At 40.9% G+C, this 12,901-nt stretch overlaps 1 protein-coding gene across 1 annotated transcript; it reads right to left on the bottom strand.

Moving 5' to 3' along the window:
- Positions 1–91: 91 nt before the first annotated feature.
- slc25a24 (solute carrier family 25 member 24) lies at positions 92–12,322 on the bottom strand. Its single transcript, XM_047587217.1, has 10 exons — positions 11,814–12,322; positions 9,529–9,655; positions 9,347–9,434; positions 5,527–5,638; positions 3,194–3,352; positions 2,923–3,075; positions 2,678–2,785; positions 2,193–2,360; positions 1,942–2,092; positions 92–1,169 (listed from the first exon to the last, which is right to left on the bottom strand). The coding sequence occupies exons 1-10, from the start codon at positions 11,991–11,993 to the stop codon at positions 988–990; spliced, it is 1,428 nt and encodes a 475-aa protein (XP_047443173.1). The 5' UTR covers positions 11,994–12,322; the 3' UTR covers positions 92–987.
- Positions 12,323–12,901: the final 579 nt, after the last annotated feature.

Raw genomic sequence — 12,901 nt, 5'->3', positions numbered from 1 at the left:
AATCAGAGATCACAGTGGACTCGATTTTGTTTTAAGATCAATAATCCAAATGTCAATCTGAATTTTCAAAAACAACCGCACCCACAACATCTGTATTCAAAGTTTTCTTTTTTTATTAATGTAAACACCAGCATCTAGTAGCCAAATATTGGAAAGAAAAGGCAAGAGAAAAGGGAGGCTGCAAGAGTCCAGATATCTGAGAAAAAACACATAAGGCACGTTTTTTGCTTGGTTCACCAACAGCACAGAAGAGGTCCTACATTAAAATACCTTCGTGGCACCAATAAAACTCAGGTGACATCCGTTCCCCCAAAGGACGTAGTTGTCTCAAACATGGCCAATGTGTAGATATCGTATTGCACTTCAAAAGGTTTCCTCAGATATCTTAGTGTGACAGCCCCCCCACTCATTAGGTACATCTTACCGCAATATTCAGATTACATTCGACAAGGGGTTTTTGGTTAATATTTTTGATGACGACAAACAAAAGTAACAAATACAGAGCAGATGATACTTCATGTGTGTCGGACTTCCCATCAGGAGAAAAAGCTGAAACTTTAAGGTGCTGTTTGGTCAAATATTAGAGGAACATGTGACACAGATCTGGTGATAACATATAAAAACAACTCACGACAATTAAACCAAACAAAAGTGTATCTCTACGTGTTTCTGTGTGTCCTGAGACCGGGAGTGCAGGAAATGCTGTGGGTGCATCGTAAACGCAGTCTGGACCAAAACATACTGAGCATCTGGAAACATTGTAGGGACGTAATTAATGACTGTGCAGCATTTTCTTTTTTTTGTAAAATCTCCCTGCAGTCCGTTTAAAACCTTCACAACGGCTCCTACTGCAGCGGTTTGAGTCCACACTTTGGTGACCTACAGGTAAACAATTACTTTATGTGACAAACAAATGAAGGGAAGTGTTTTTGAAGTACAATTTAAAATATCGCTGCACATCTTCTTACACTGACAGGTGACTGCCGCCTACTTCTGAATACCCAGGCCAGAGCGCATGTACTCGTAGACCACGTAGCTGATGCTGACAGCCGGTATGACCTTCATGAAATTGGGCAGGATGCCACGGTAAAGTCCAAAGAAGCCCTCTTTCTCCAGAATATTTTTCACCATGCCGCCCATCGGCAGCTGCTCCGAGCCCTCGATGGAAGCTGGAAGATAGAAGAGAAGAGTGCGAGTCAGAATACAAGGATGTGTACAAAGATGTGTCCTTTCTTAAAGTTAACTTATATTAACAGTAATTTAATTATTTTGTGTTTTTTGCTCTTTGGGGCAGCATGAAGGTGTGGAAATGAAATACTAAATGGAAGGCGGCTCAGTGTTCACATTCATTCATACACACACTACTGCAATTAAAAGATCAAAGTCAGCCCTTAATCTTCACGTTGGCTTGAAAATGGCGTCACGCTCTCAGACTAAACTTCACCAGGTGACGCATCGGTATAAAAGTATTTACTTCCTATTTGGTGCCAAAGGTGTTTCCCTTCTATGTTTGCCTTCATTTAATAATCACAATAAAAGATATCTAGCAAAGTTTATGAGCAATCTTTGAACACATTTAGTGTAGAACAGCATCAGGAGAGAAAAAACAGACTTTACACTTACTACATCAAACGCCTCTCACTATGCTGTTACTTCTTTTAAGTAAAATCTTAAAGTATTATCCAACTACACACTATATATATATATATATACACACACACATTACACTCGTGCAATATATACCAGAGAATATTTATACTTTTTAATAAAGGATCTGAATACTTACTATGCTTACTATATTCCCGATAGATATATAGATACACTTAATCTTCATTTAGTTTACTTGAATGCATGAATTCATTTTCATTTCCTTTATTTTCTTTGTACAACACTTCAGACCACCAGCTAAATACAATACCCCCCAGATGTGGTTCACCGTACCTTGAGCCTGCATCCGGGTGCGTATTAGAGCCAGGGGGTAGCTGGCCAGCTGACCACATGTGCTGGAGATGGTACCACATCCCAGCAGCACCAGAACACCCGGGTTCGCCGTGTCTTTGGCGTAGCTGGACAACCAGAAGTTCTTTAAGCTCTGGGGAGGATCAGACAGAGGGACGTGCGTTTGAGGAGATAAACTCACAGGATCTGAATATGTTTCCTTAGATGTGAGTGAGTGATTCGTCGCCGCGTACCTCGTAGACCGCCAGATCTATCCCGGCGTAGGGGATGATGCCCAGAATATTGGGAACGTAGCCCTTGTAAAACGCCTTCACTCCCTCCTTCTTCAGGATCTTCTTGGCACAGTCAAACATTCCTGAGTATTGTCCTGTTTTCCTCAGGGTCAGACGGGTTTTCATGACCTGAACAGACAAAGATACTCACTCACGCTGTTCGACCGAAGGTGGATCATGAAAAGCTTCCACCTTAACTCAAAATGCTCTGATGGGCTCGTTACACTTTCCACAAGATCAAAACTTATTTAGGCTGAAATGTACAAGTACGTTGAGTCAAGGAGCATTTATTCAGGCGTAAAAAAATAAAGTTTCTTCAAACAACTGTTAGTTCTCAGACTCTACACAGGAGACATACGCCAACCAAGCGTAACATTATGACCATCTTACTAATTTTGTGAAGGTCTCCCTTGTGCCTCCAAAACAGCTTTGACTCATGAGCTCACCTCCATAGGATAGATGGCGGTTTGTGCTGTGGCTCCAGCCAGCGATCCCGCCACGAACCTCTCGTGGGTCTGGATCTTCCCTGGTTCACTGGCCAGCAGCTTCTTATACTGATGGAAAAACACGAGCAAGAAAACTCAGTGACTATTCACGATAAATTTTACTCGTTGCAGAATGGAGGAACGTCTGCGTTTCATGAACCAAACCAGGGTGGTAATTTGCCCACAAAGCTTTGTAAAGTATTTACCTGCTCGTAAGCCATGAATTTAATGGCTGTCTCGGGGGCGATCTTGAGCACGTTAATGCCGTTTCCTCTCCACAGAGACATCACCCCTCCTTCTTTTAACATTTGCTTAAAGCCGCCAGTCAGGCTGATTTTGTTGCTCTTAGACGCGTGCACCTACGAATTAAAAGACATACAAACAACACAATGAAGGACCGATTCTCATGATAGATCCAACGTGGAAAAAAAAAAAACCCAACGGCAGCGACATGACACAAAAAAAATCTTGACCCACCTGCATGAAGACCTTCATTCTGTCCAGCGGGGCGGTTCCTGTACGGGACACGGCGCCCGCCATGGCCCCCGCTGACAGCTGCTTCCACCACAGACCAGTCGTTTTCTCCTCCTCTGTGAACTCATCTGGGATGGTGAGGCTGTCACCAATGTCCAACACCTAGAGACAGTACGACGCAGTCAAAAGGTTTTATTAAATGCTGGCACAAGGTACAAAGCTTCTCAGCAACCTTTAGGCTCTCAAACTGATATCATTCTATTGAGGTCACCAACATTTTTAAATTTCTGGAGCTTTCGTATCCTTTAAAATGCTATGTCACTCACACCTTCAGCTTGAATTAAATTCCTGGCAGGACGGGACACATGCCCCGTCCAAAACCTTGCATAACTACAGGTGCACGCTAGGAGATCAGTTGCGTCACTGCACGGCACTGATGTAAAACCATTTCAACAGCTACTCACAAAAGTGGTTTTCTCTCAATTGCAACGCTGCAAATCTGCAAAGTCTTGCAGACCATGAAGGCTGCTCACACACTGATAAATTTAGGTTATAAATTATAAATGTTACACATCTGGGCGTCTTTATCCTCATCGTGGTTTAACCTTACGTGATGTTGCGGTCGGTGGTTCGCCTCAGCATCTCTGAAGATATCGTGCATTTGAACTGAATTGAAACATGGATGCTCATGTGTCGGCTGCAGCGTCTTGTCATTGATATTAAATAAGATTGCTTAATTAAATCTAAAATAATGAAGCGTTAAATAACATTCAAGTCTTTAATTTCGACTGTGATTTAACTCGACGGTACAGAATCGTACTTTGTGGGAAACCTAATAAAAAACTTGAATCTCAACGTATATTGAAAACTAAAAGCTTCAACCTTTGCATCAGAAATAACTGAATTGTTTCCATATTCATAGGATTGTATCTTTCTGCATAAAAATCCAACTAATGAATATTTCTTAAGATATCGTAGATTTGTTTTTTGTGATCCAATGACCAGGGCAGTTCCAGATAAAGTATAAAACTACGTAATTCTAAATTATGTAATGTGGCCACATTAAGCTTAAACGAAGACACTTTCATTCAAGATCTGATGATAAACTAAACTAAAAGTCAGAGCACCATCACCTACCATCTCCAGCTCCACCTCATAGACCCCCCCATCGTCCTCAAAGTCGAGGAAAAACCAGTTGCTCTGCTGCTGCTGCTGTTGAGGCTGAGGCTGCAGCAGAGCCATGGCCATCTTGAGGCTTTGATTAAGCTGCCGATCCAGTGCAAAATAGTCCCAGTATCGTTCAAATTTCCTCTTAAAGTCTGATCGAGAGTCAGAAGGTGAAGCCCGAGCAGCCGGTGACCATCAGCTTTAATACTGGGAGTGATGGGAAGCTCTCAGTGCCATGGATGTTACAAACCACTGCTACATCCCTCCTGCTCTGTTCTGCTCCTCTCATCTCATCCTGTCCAAATCCCACTGACGAGCTAATCCGCCCTCAGGTCCGAGTGAAATGAGCTTATCTCTGCCGTGCTTAGAAACCACAGGTTAATTTAACCCCGGAGGCAGTAAACGTCAGAGATTAGACATTGACTGGAACCGGCTGTGGTTGTGTCTAGCATGCGACTAAACTTCTTTACAGACAATAAACCACAACTGAGGGTTATTTCATTTCACGTTAACTTTATAAACAGTAAAAACCTTGGGAGCAGAATACGTTTGATATCGGCGTCCCTTCACAACTGGACAGGAAAGTTTTTTAGAAAATATTTCTACATTTGTTACATCTTGACACCTTTTTTTTTCTTAGAAATATTGCCGTAAAGAAGTTGCATAAAGCTTCTTTTAATTGTCAACCTGTATTTATTTTTATTATTTCTTTTTACAATACAGAGTGGACTCCATTCATAAACTCTTCAGTCTCCTCCTCTGGGACTGAATGAATCTAATCCCCTGACGTAGACGCTTTGAACGATCGCCAACTCTCTCGGCTAAAAACAGCTGACAGCCGTGTTTCGTGGATTTCCCTTTTACTGCCGTGCATCTTAATCTGAGTCACAAAGTTCTACCGCTCTACCTCCAAGTCGCTTCCATTTTCTAAGTCATGATTTGTTGGTGAGATTATTATGTGAGACCATCCTTCCATTCTGGGTTGTTACACTACATCTATATTAAATGTGGTGAATACGTGACTGTGTAATGATTATGGAACCTGAAGTGTGCCACTCTGTTAGCGGACATAAATCCATAATTGCATTCATTACCTTCTCTTACACACATCATCCCATGGACACATGCAAACAAGTTAGTACTGAGTAACGGCCTCCTCCTCCTCTTACCGTGGTGTGCTTCCAGTAACGGATTATCTCCTGCAGGTTGGTGGCCGGGTTAAACAGAAAATGTTCCCTCCATTCGCTCCAGTCCACCGTCATGGTTCCGTCCACATCGATGCTGTGAAAACAACAACAACAAACAGTCATGACCTGGGGTGGGTACTGGCAAGGACTTCACGATACGATACGTATCACGATACTTGAGTCACGATACGATACATTATTGCGATATTATGATATTGCAATATTCTACATAGTTTATTGAGAAATATACATGTTGTTTATATGTGTACATAAGATGACAGTGATAATTCATTGGACAAATTGAGTCAGTTTTAATCCAAATGATCTGTTTCCAATTTATTGCACTTGTACAGATGAAGTGATAGTGGAGGTGTGGAAGTTGTTCACGATTGGCCCAAAACATGACTTTTTCTTTTTCTTTTAAAATCGATGTTAAGACTTTTAAAATCGATACTGAAGCGGAAGAAAAAGTATTGCGATATATTGCCGATTTATTTTTTCCCACCCTTAGTCACAACTCATGTAACCGGGCTCTTTTGTTGACCAACATATTGGTAAGTTTTTCTGACCCAAATTTTTGAAACTCCTTTCTAAGTATTTTTGGCTATTTATGCCTTCTGTTTTTTTTTTTTTAGATAAAGAGGACTAAAGATAAAAAAGGATGTGGATGACATGCAACAATGATCCCCTGTGTGGACTTTTTAACAGAGCAGTTACAATTAGAATCAGTGCCCCTCAACCATAAACCCTTAAAATATATATTTTAATTAGAGACATTGTCTGAATCTCTAAATCCCTAAATCTAAATAAGACAATTAAGTGTCAAGATACAAAGAAAGAAAGAAAGAAAGAAAGAAAGAAAGAAAGAAAGAAAGAAAGAAAGAAAGAAAGAAAGAAAGAAAGAAAGTTGAGTTGCCTAAAGCCAAAGCCGTGCAAACAAGAAGTAGGTCACAAGACTGAAGCACCATCAGAGCTAAACAGGAACTACAGTAAAATAAGAGAAACTCCCCCCCCCCCCCTTTTTTTTTCACTCATCAGCTGTGGTTTTCTAACAAACCTCTGTATCTGATACCCAGTCATGCACATCCTCAGATACTCTTCTTTTTCTGAGGTGTCATTGTCTGTAGCATCAAGGTTTGTTTATGCAAATACAGTACAAACAATAGTACAATATGAACTGGTGCACACGCCACAAGCAAATATATTTAAAGTTCTCTGGAGCTGAACATCTAATACCTGTTGATATCTGGACTCCAAAATCTGCATTACAACTTTTAAAGTAGCTCAACTGAATGTAGAAAAGAAACAGCGGTAGACGGCCTGTACAGTTAGTTATAATGAAGAGGATTTACCAATAAAGTATCCGACTTTTATTCTGAAAAAATGAGATAATTATGAGATAATCCTGATTTCTACTGTTGCTGCCGTTTCCATTACTGCTGTAATTCTTTAGCATTTAGTCAGCTCTACTTCTTTCTACAATCTGGAGTCATTTTTACTTTATAGTCTATTTGGCTAAAGATGCATTGTGTGTTTTACTTTTTCAGTAATATGTATGCACTGTGTATACTGGATATAATTAAAGTAGTAATTAAAGTGTATTATGTAATGAGGGATGTGGAGCAGACACAATAGTGTTACTGTGTTGGCACAGTAGGTATCAACAGGATGGATGAGCTGGTAACTAATGACAATACTGCCTATGACTAAAATGAAAACAGGAAATGGAAGGTGTGTCGACTTATTTTTGCCTATGCAGACAAACTACCCCATCGGCCAAAGGAGAGTTGCTCTAGTCAGCGTGTATGTTCATTAGGTGGGACACTTGGTGGATGGCTGCTACATGTCTAAGCAACATCCACATGAATGCCAGGTCCAAAAGTTTCCCAGCAGAACACTGTTTGTCACAAGATTGTCAATGTTATTTACTTCTCCTGTCAGTGGTCATAATGTTACGCCTGATCAGTGTATACATTAAATTTCTTTCTCCTGCTGTGGGATAAATGAAGGAATTATCTTAACTTAATCCGTGTGTCAGCCTTCATGTAATAATTAAAAATATGTATATATATTTCTGCTTTAAAGAACCATAGTGGCCAAATCAACAATAATAATAATAATGATGTTACATTAAAATGAAGATATTTATAATTTGAATTAAAATTAGATCAGAAGTGCGACTTGAGAAATATAGGTGCTAGGTCAAAATATCCTAAACTGTCACTTCACTGAAGGGGGAAGTAAGTTCCTTTAATCACTAGTCTGTGACTTATCTGGACATGTTAGTTAGAAAGAGGAAGTCAGGAGGAGAATTTCACACTTGCAAGGGTTGCATTAAAAAACGTGTTACTCAGTGACACCCCAGTGAGTCATGTTTAAGTATCACAATGACACAGAAGTAGTAGAACACCTTAAGAAACAAATCGCAATAGAAGCAGGGTCGTATTTTTGGCCAAACTTCATCTACTTCCAAGGTGCATGGAGATAGTAAAGAAATATGAAGTGGTAAGAACTCCAACAACACTCAGAGGCAAGTTTAAATTAAATCATAACCACACACTATGTAAATTATCTCCAGAGTTACCCAACACTAATTTTACTAAAAGACAGGACCAGACATGGCAGGTATGTGTCATGTGTAGCGATAAACTACTGGGAAAAACTCTGAAACAAACATGAGGCAGCGTTGGGATGATGAGCTGGGAACCAACGAACAAAAAGCACAATGATGAGCTTGTCTAGTTTATAATCAAACGTTAAGGTATGGACACACTGCAGTAAATATGTTCTGCACCTGAGTGAGAGGAAAAAAATCTACCAGAAACCCAGAAGAGCCGCTATTAGCCAGGAAGCTAGGAAGAGCTGACCTCTTCTGAATCATGATGATCAGCTTATTCAATGTAGGTGGCCATGTTGGCGTGAGAATATCTGTGTACCTGTGAGTCTCCTCCGTGCGCCATTCAAACTTTAAGCCATTTTGTTTTTCCTACATCAGTCTCAAGCTTCACAACATTTAAGAGAGACCGCCAAATTCAACCTGCTGAATTAGCTGAAAGATGGTCGATAGGGGTCAGACGCAATCCAACGCACCTCCAAAACTTTAATATAAATTTTTCTAATTGTTCCCTTAGACCTTAGACAGCTGGGATAGGTTCCAACAACATCCGCGTCCCTAGTGAGGATAAGTGGTAGTAGAGGATGAGATGAGATAACTGTTCCCTTATTGTTCCAAATTTGTGAAATTCTTTTTCTGCATTTGACCCATCCATTCTTCTATTTATTTATTTATTTCTCTAAATTCTTTATTCTGATAGTCTAATGTATGTTGTACAGTTTTTCTATTTTTGTGCTTATTTAAGTGCTTGTCTTGTACCACTGGGCAAACTTGTGCCACTTGAAGTGAAGTGATCGGGGAGTAAAGTGAAGAGTCAGGTGCTTGGTCAAGGCCCCTCACCCATGGACCAGGGACCCACCGTTCCCCATAGCTCCCCATAATTTAGGGCCACGGGTGCTGAATGATGACCTTACACCAGAAAATGTCTCGGCCCTATGAGAAACATTTGTCTGCCAGCTTTTTTTTTTTTTTTTTTTATCATGTGAGGCCAAACTGCACATAGGACTGGTTATCAGCCCCTCTCACATTTGTCCACGCCTTAACCTTCAAGCAGCTCTTTCACATTTCATTTACTTCAGGGAGACATACGATCATGCATTTTTTTTTAATTATTATTCTAATGTGTCTGGATTATAATATGCTTACAGTCTGGTTGCAAGCTAACCGCTATCGGCTAATCATAAATACCTCTGAAGGATTTTCTCTGCGGCCTCCTTGCTGATGTCCAGTCCCAGATCAGCCAGCGACTGCTTTATTTCCATTAAATCTATCCGACCTGTTTAAAAAAAAAAAAAAATGCTTTAGGCTCTAGTTCACCTCACAGGCTTACATTTTGCTAACATTTTTACATAATATTAGTAGCATCCTACCATCACTATTTTTGTCCAAGCTCTTGAAGGTGAGTCGCAGCTTCTTCTCGTGCTCCTTCAGGTACTTGGTGAACTCTTCAAAGTCGATGCTTTCATCTTTGTCTTTGTCCGCGGAGGAAACTATTTTCTAAAAGCAACCACACACACAATATTATCAGAGGAGATTCCACATGCGTTAGAATTTACTCTCTTTGCTGCTGACCCTCCTCTGCTATCTCCTCCCTCCTCAAACAGCAGCCTAACGATTCAGCCAGGTGGTGGCAGAATAACATCATGCTTCACTATATCTGTGCACTTTCCTCTGTTTAGCCTAATTATTTGTCATTGTCTTCCTTTACAGACTTTACATCGGTGGCTTTCATATTACGTTTCCTACTTTTTTCGTTTGTACATTGACATAGATGCACACGGGGCTTTAAACAGAGTTGTGAGATGAGTTATTAATGCGAATGAGGATCACATGTGGAAACCCCTCTCATTCCCAAAGTTCTCCGCCTCACTGATGAGTGTGAGGAATGCAGCATTATTTGAGGAGCAAAGGTGGGACCTTCCTCTTCAGCCACAGCCCGTAATAAAAGTTTGGGTACGGTTTGAACTTTGAAACAGATTCAAAATCTCCAGAGCACCTTTGGCTCCTGCCTGTCGGATCTTGCTGTTGTTTTTGCATATTCTGAAAAGACATTCCAGACAATCGGGACAAAAAAAAGTCAGGCTCGACGTGACTTCAAAATGTCACAAACAAGTTGACACAAGAGCTGCTGGACTTGTAGATGTTTCATCCACGTAGCTTCTGGTTTAAATGGGAACATCTGTGCATCTTGAGGAAGACTGAAGGCACCATATTGAAGTACCTATTATCTGATTCCCGCCACTCTCTGGGAAACAAACTGGGAGTCACCTGAACCCTACAGAGAGTAGGAGGGACATCGGAACATGTGGCCGTCCAAACTGGACATTTGTGAGAAGCACAAAATGACACCACACCACATTCCTGTTCACTTCAAACCCAGCAACACAGCGAGGAATAAACCTGTTCATCCAAAAAGATGTGACACCCAGATAAAAACAGAGCACATACATAGTTAAATACAGGAGAGCCAGCTCCTCAGACCAGGGTTCAGCTGTCCACCTACACCTGAAGGACCAGGGACACTGGTTTGAGAACAGCAGTGTACACGTCTTAGCCAGAGAGGACAGGTGGTTTGAAAGAGGAATAAATGGGGAAATTTCTGAACAGGGTAGTCTGAACATCTGCCCCATGTCAGGTTTTATCCATTTTCACATTTTGAGACCGGAGTCTCTGGCTAATAATGTGTAGTTAGTTATCATCATAACAGCTTCCTCCAACTACAGGTAAGTATCTGGTGATTAATAGACCCGAGTTATGTGGGTTTTCTGAGGTGTAACACCCACAGATGTTCCTATGCAAACCCCAACCCTCCACCAAAACTGAAGAAGCTACCTGGATGACAGGTGAAAAATCCAGTAGCTCTTACTTGCTGCTTGTTTTTCTTTTGGATACATACTCTGGATTAATAGGAACTTTCATGGACACTGCTCCTGCATTTAAACCCATGTGGGTTTAAATTCAAAAAATGATGGAAGACACACGACCGCAGTCTGAGCAAACTCGATGGAGCAGTTTGAGGTTTAACGCCTTGGGCAAAGGGTGGCGGCCACCAAAGATATATTGTATTCAAATCTCAATCTCAAAGCAGCAGAGAGTGAACTCTGACATATTAAGAGATCATGTGACCATGTGCAGTAAAACAATCAAACTGCCTTTAAATGAAAGTGAGCCTGTTGTCCCAGATACAGTTTACTAATTCAAGACTAAACGAAACATGAATTAAGTGGGAAAAAATGGACATTTAAGCATATGGTAACCCATGGCAACGGGGTCAACTCTCTGGACACTGGTCACTTTTAGCCTTGGTTGAACTGATTGATTCGAGCTTATTAAATGTGAAGCTAAATTTTATATTATGTTTAACGCTTTTTGTGGAAGGTGGATCCTTCTTTTTTTAGATTAACACTTCTTAGAAAAACAAAATATGAACAAAATAATTGTTGGCCACAGTTTGCAGTAAAGAAATGAAGCCTGTTAGGGTAATATTTGAGTAAATTTACATAGTTACTTCCTCTGAAGCCTGCAAGTAACATAGTTAGACAGGTAAAACTGCATGCAGATCATTCCTTTGGGGTATTTAAAAGTGTAAAAACTATTTTTGTTTGTTTTTTTAAATCCTAATAAAGTGTTTATGTGCCATTTACTGTGTTTCTACCTGAGCTGCTCCCTTCCCAGCTTTGATGCCCATAGACGCCAGGCCTGCCTTCAGCTCGGACACATCCACTTTCCCATCCTTGTTCGCGTCCAGCTTGGCGAACAGCTCCTCGTACGACTTCGGCACATCCTCTGCGCAGCGACACTCCGTGAAAAACAGCTTCCTGACCACTTGATACATTTTCAAATCTGAAAACAAACGAGGCCTGCGGAGCTCCTAGTGGACAATTATTATAGACTTCCGTGGAAACGCGCGCACACACACACACACACACACACAGTGATTCCTGTGGTTTGCACTTCTGGTTTCAAGCAGTCGCCCGTGAGATTTTAAACAGATATCCGCAGTGCAGATTGGGAGAAGAAGTCGCGGTAAAAGTCCAGCCTGCGTAGGTTGAAATCCAGTGAGCAAAATATGCTGGTTTGAAGAAAGCCGTTTGCGGATGAGGTAGGTTTGCAGTCCGGAGCAGGAGGAGGGTGGAGACGACTCGTCTGACTAGACCTCCTCTTTTACTGCGCACACATTGACACAGACACACCCTTCTCGTCCCAAGTAAAATCATGCATTTTATTTTCACTTTAAAATGTGACAAATCTGCTTTATTAACTCGTTCCCGTCCTAGTTTCTCCTAAAATATTTTTTCTTTAATTGTGGGTATGCGCTTTTAAATGTTTCTATTTCTCAGACTTCTTGGTTTTTGTTGAGGTCTGTGGTGTCAAACATCCTCACGCGAACTCCTCGTACAACCCCGTCACTACACACATGTGTAGTAGCTCCCTGCAGCCACAGACGGCTCCATAGTACAAAGTCAGTGTTTATAATCTGATTATGTTCTGTGACTCATACTCACAGGAATCTGTCTGACATCTGATCTGGGCAACATTTGTAACCCAAAAAAAAAGTTTTTGTTTATTTATTATCACTTAGGAGGCTACAGGAAACACAGGAGTGACTGGTGGGAGTAAATCTTTAATTAGCAAGTTTTGGACATGTTGGTTTTAGAAAAAAAAATCTATTTCTATCTCTTCAGATTTCAAAGTTTGCAACAATTGCCAAGTTTGATTATCTGTGTTTTATGTAAAGCATAC

The sequence above is a fragment of the Mugil cephalus genome, chromosome 6, assembly GCF_022458985.1.
Source record: "Mugil cephalus isolate CIBA_MC_2020 chromosome 6, CIBA_Mcephalus_1.1, whole genome shotgun sequence".
NCBI lineage: Eukaryota > Metazoa > Chordata > Actinopteri > Mugiliformes > Mugilidae > Mugil > Mugil cephalus.
The sequence above is the reverse complement of the archived record's forward strand: the minus strand, read 5'-3'. Positions and strand labels throughout refer to the sequence as shown.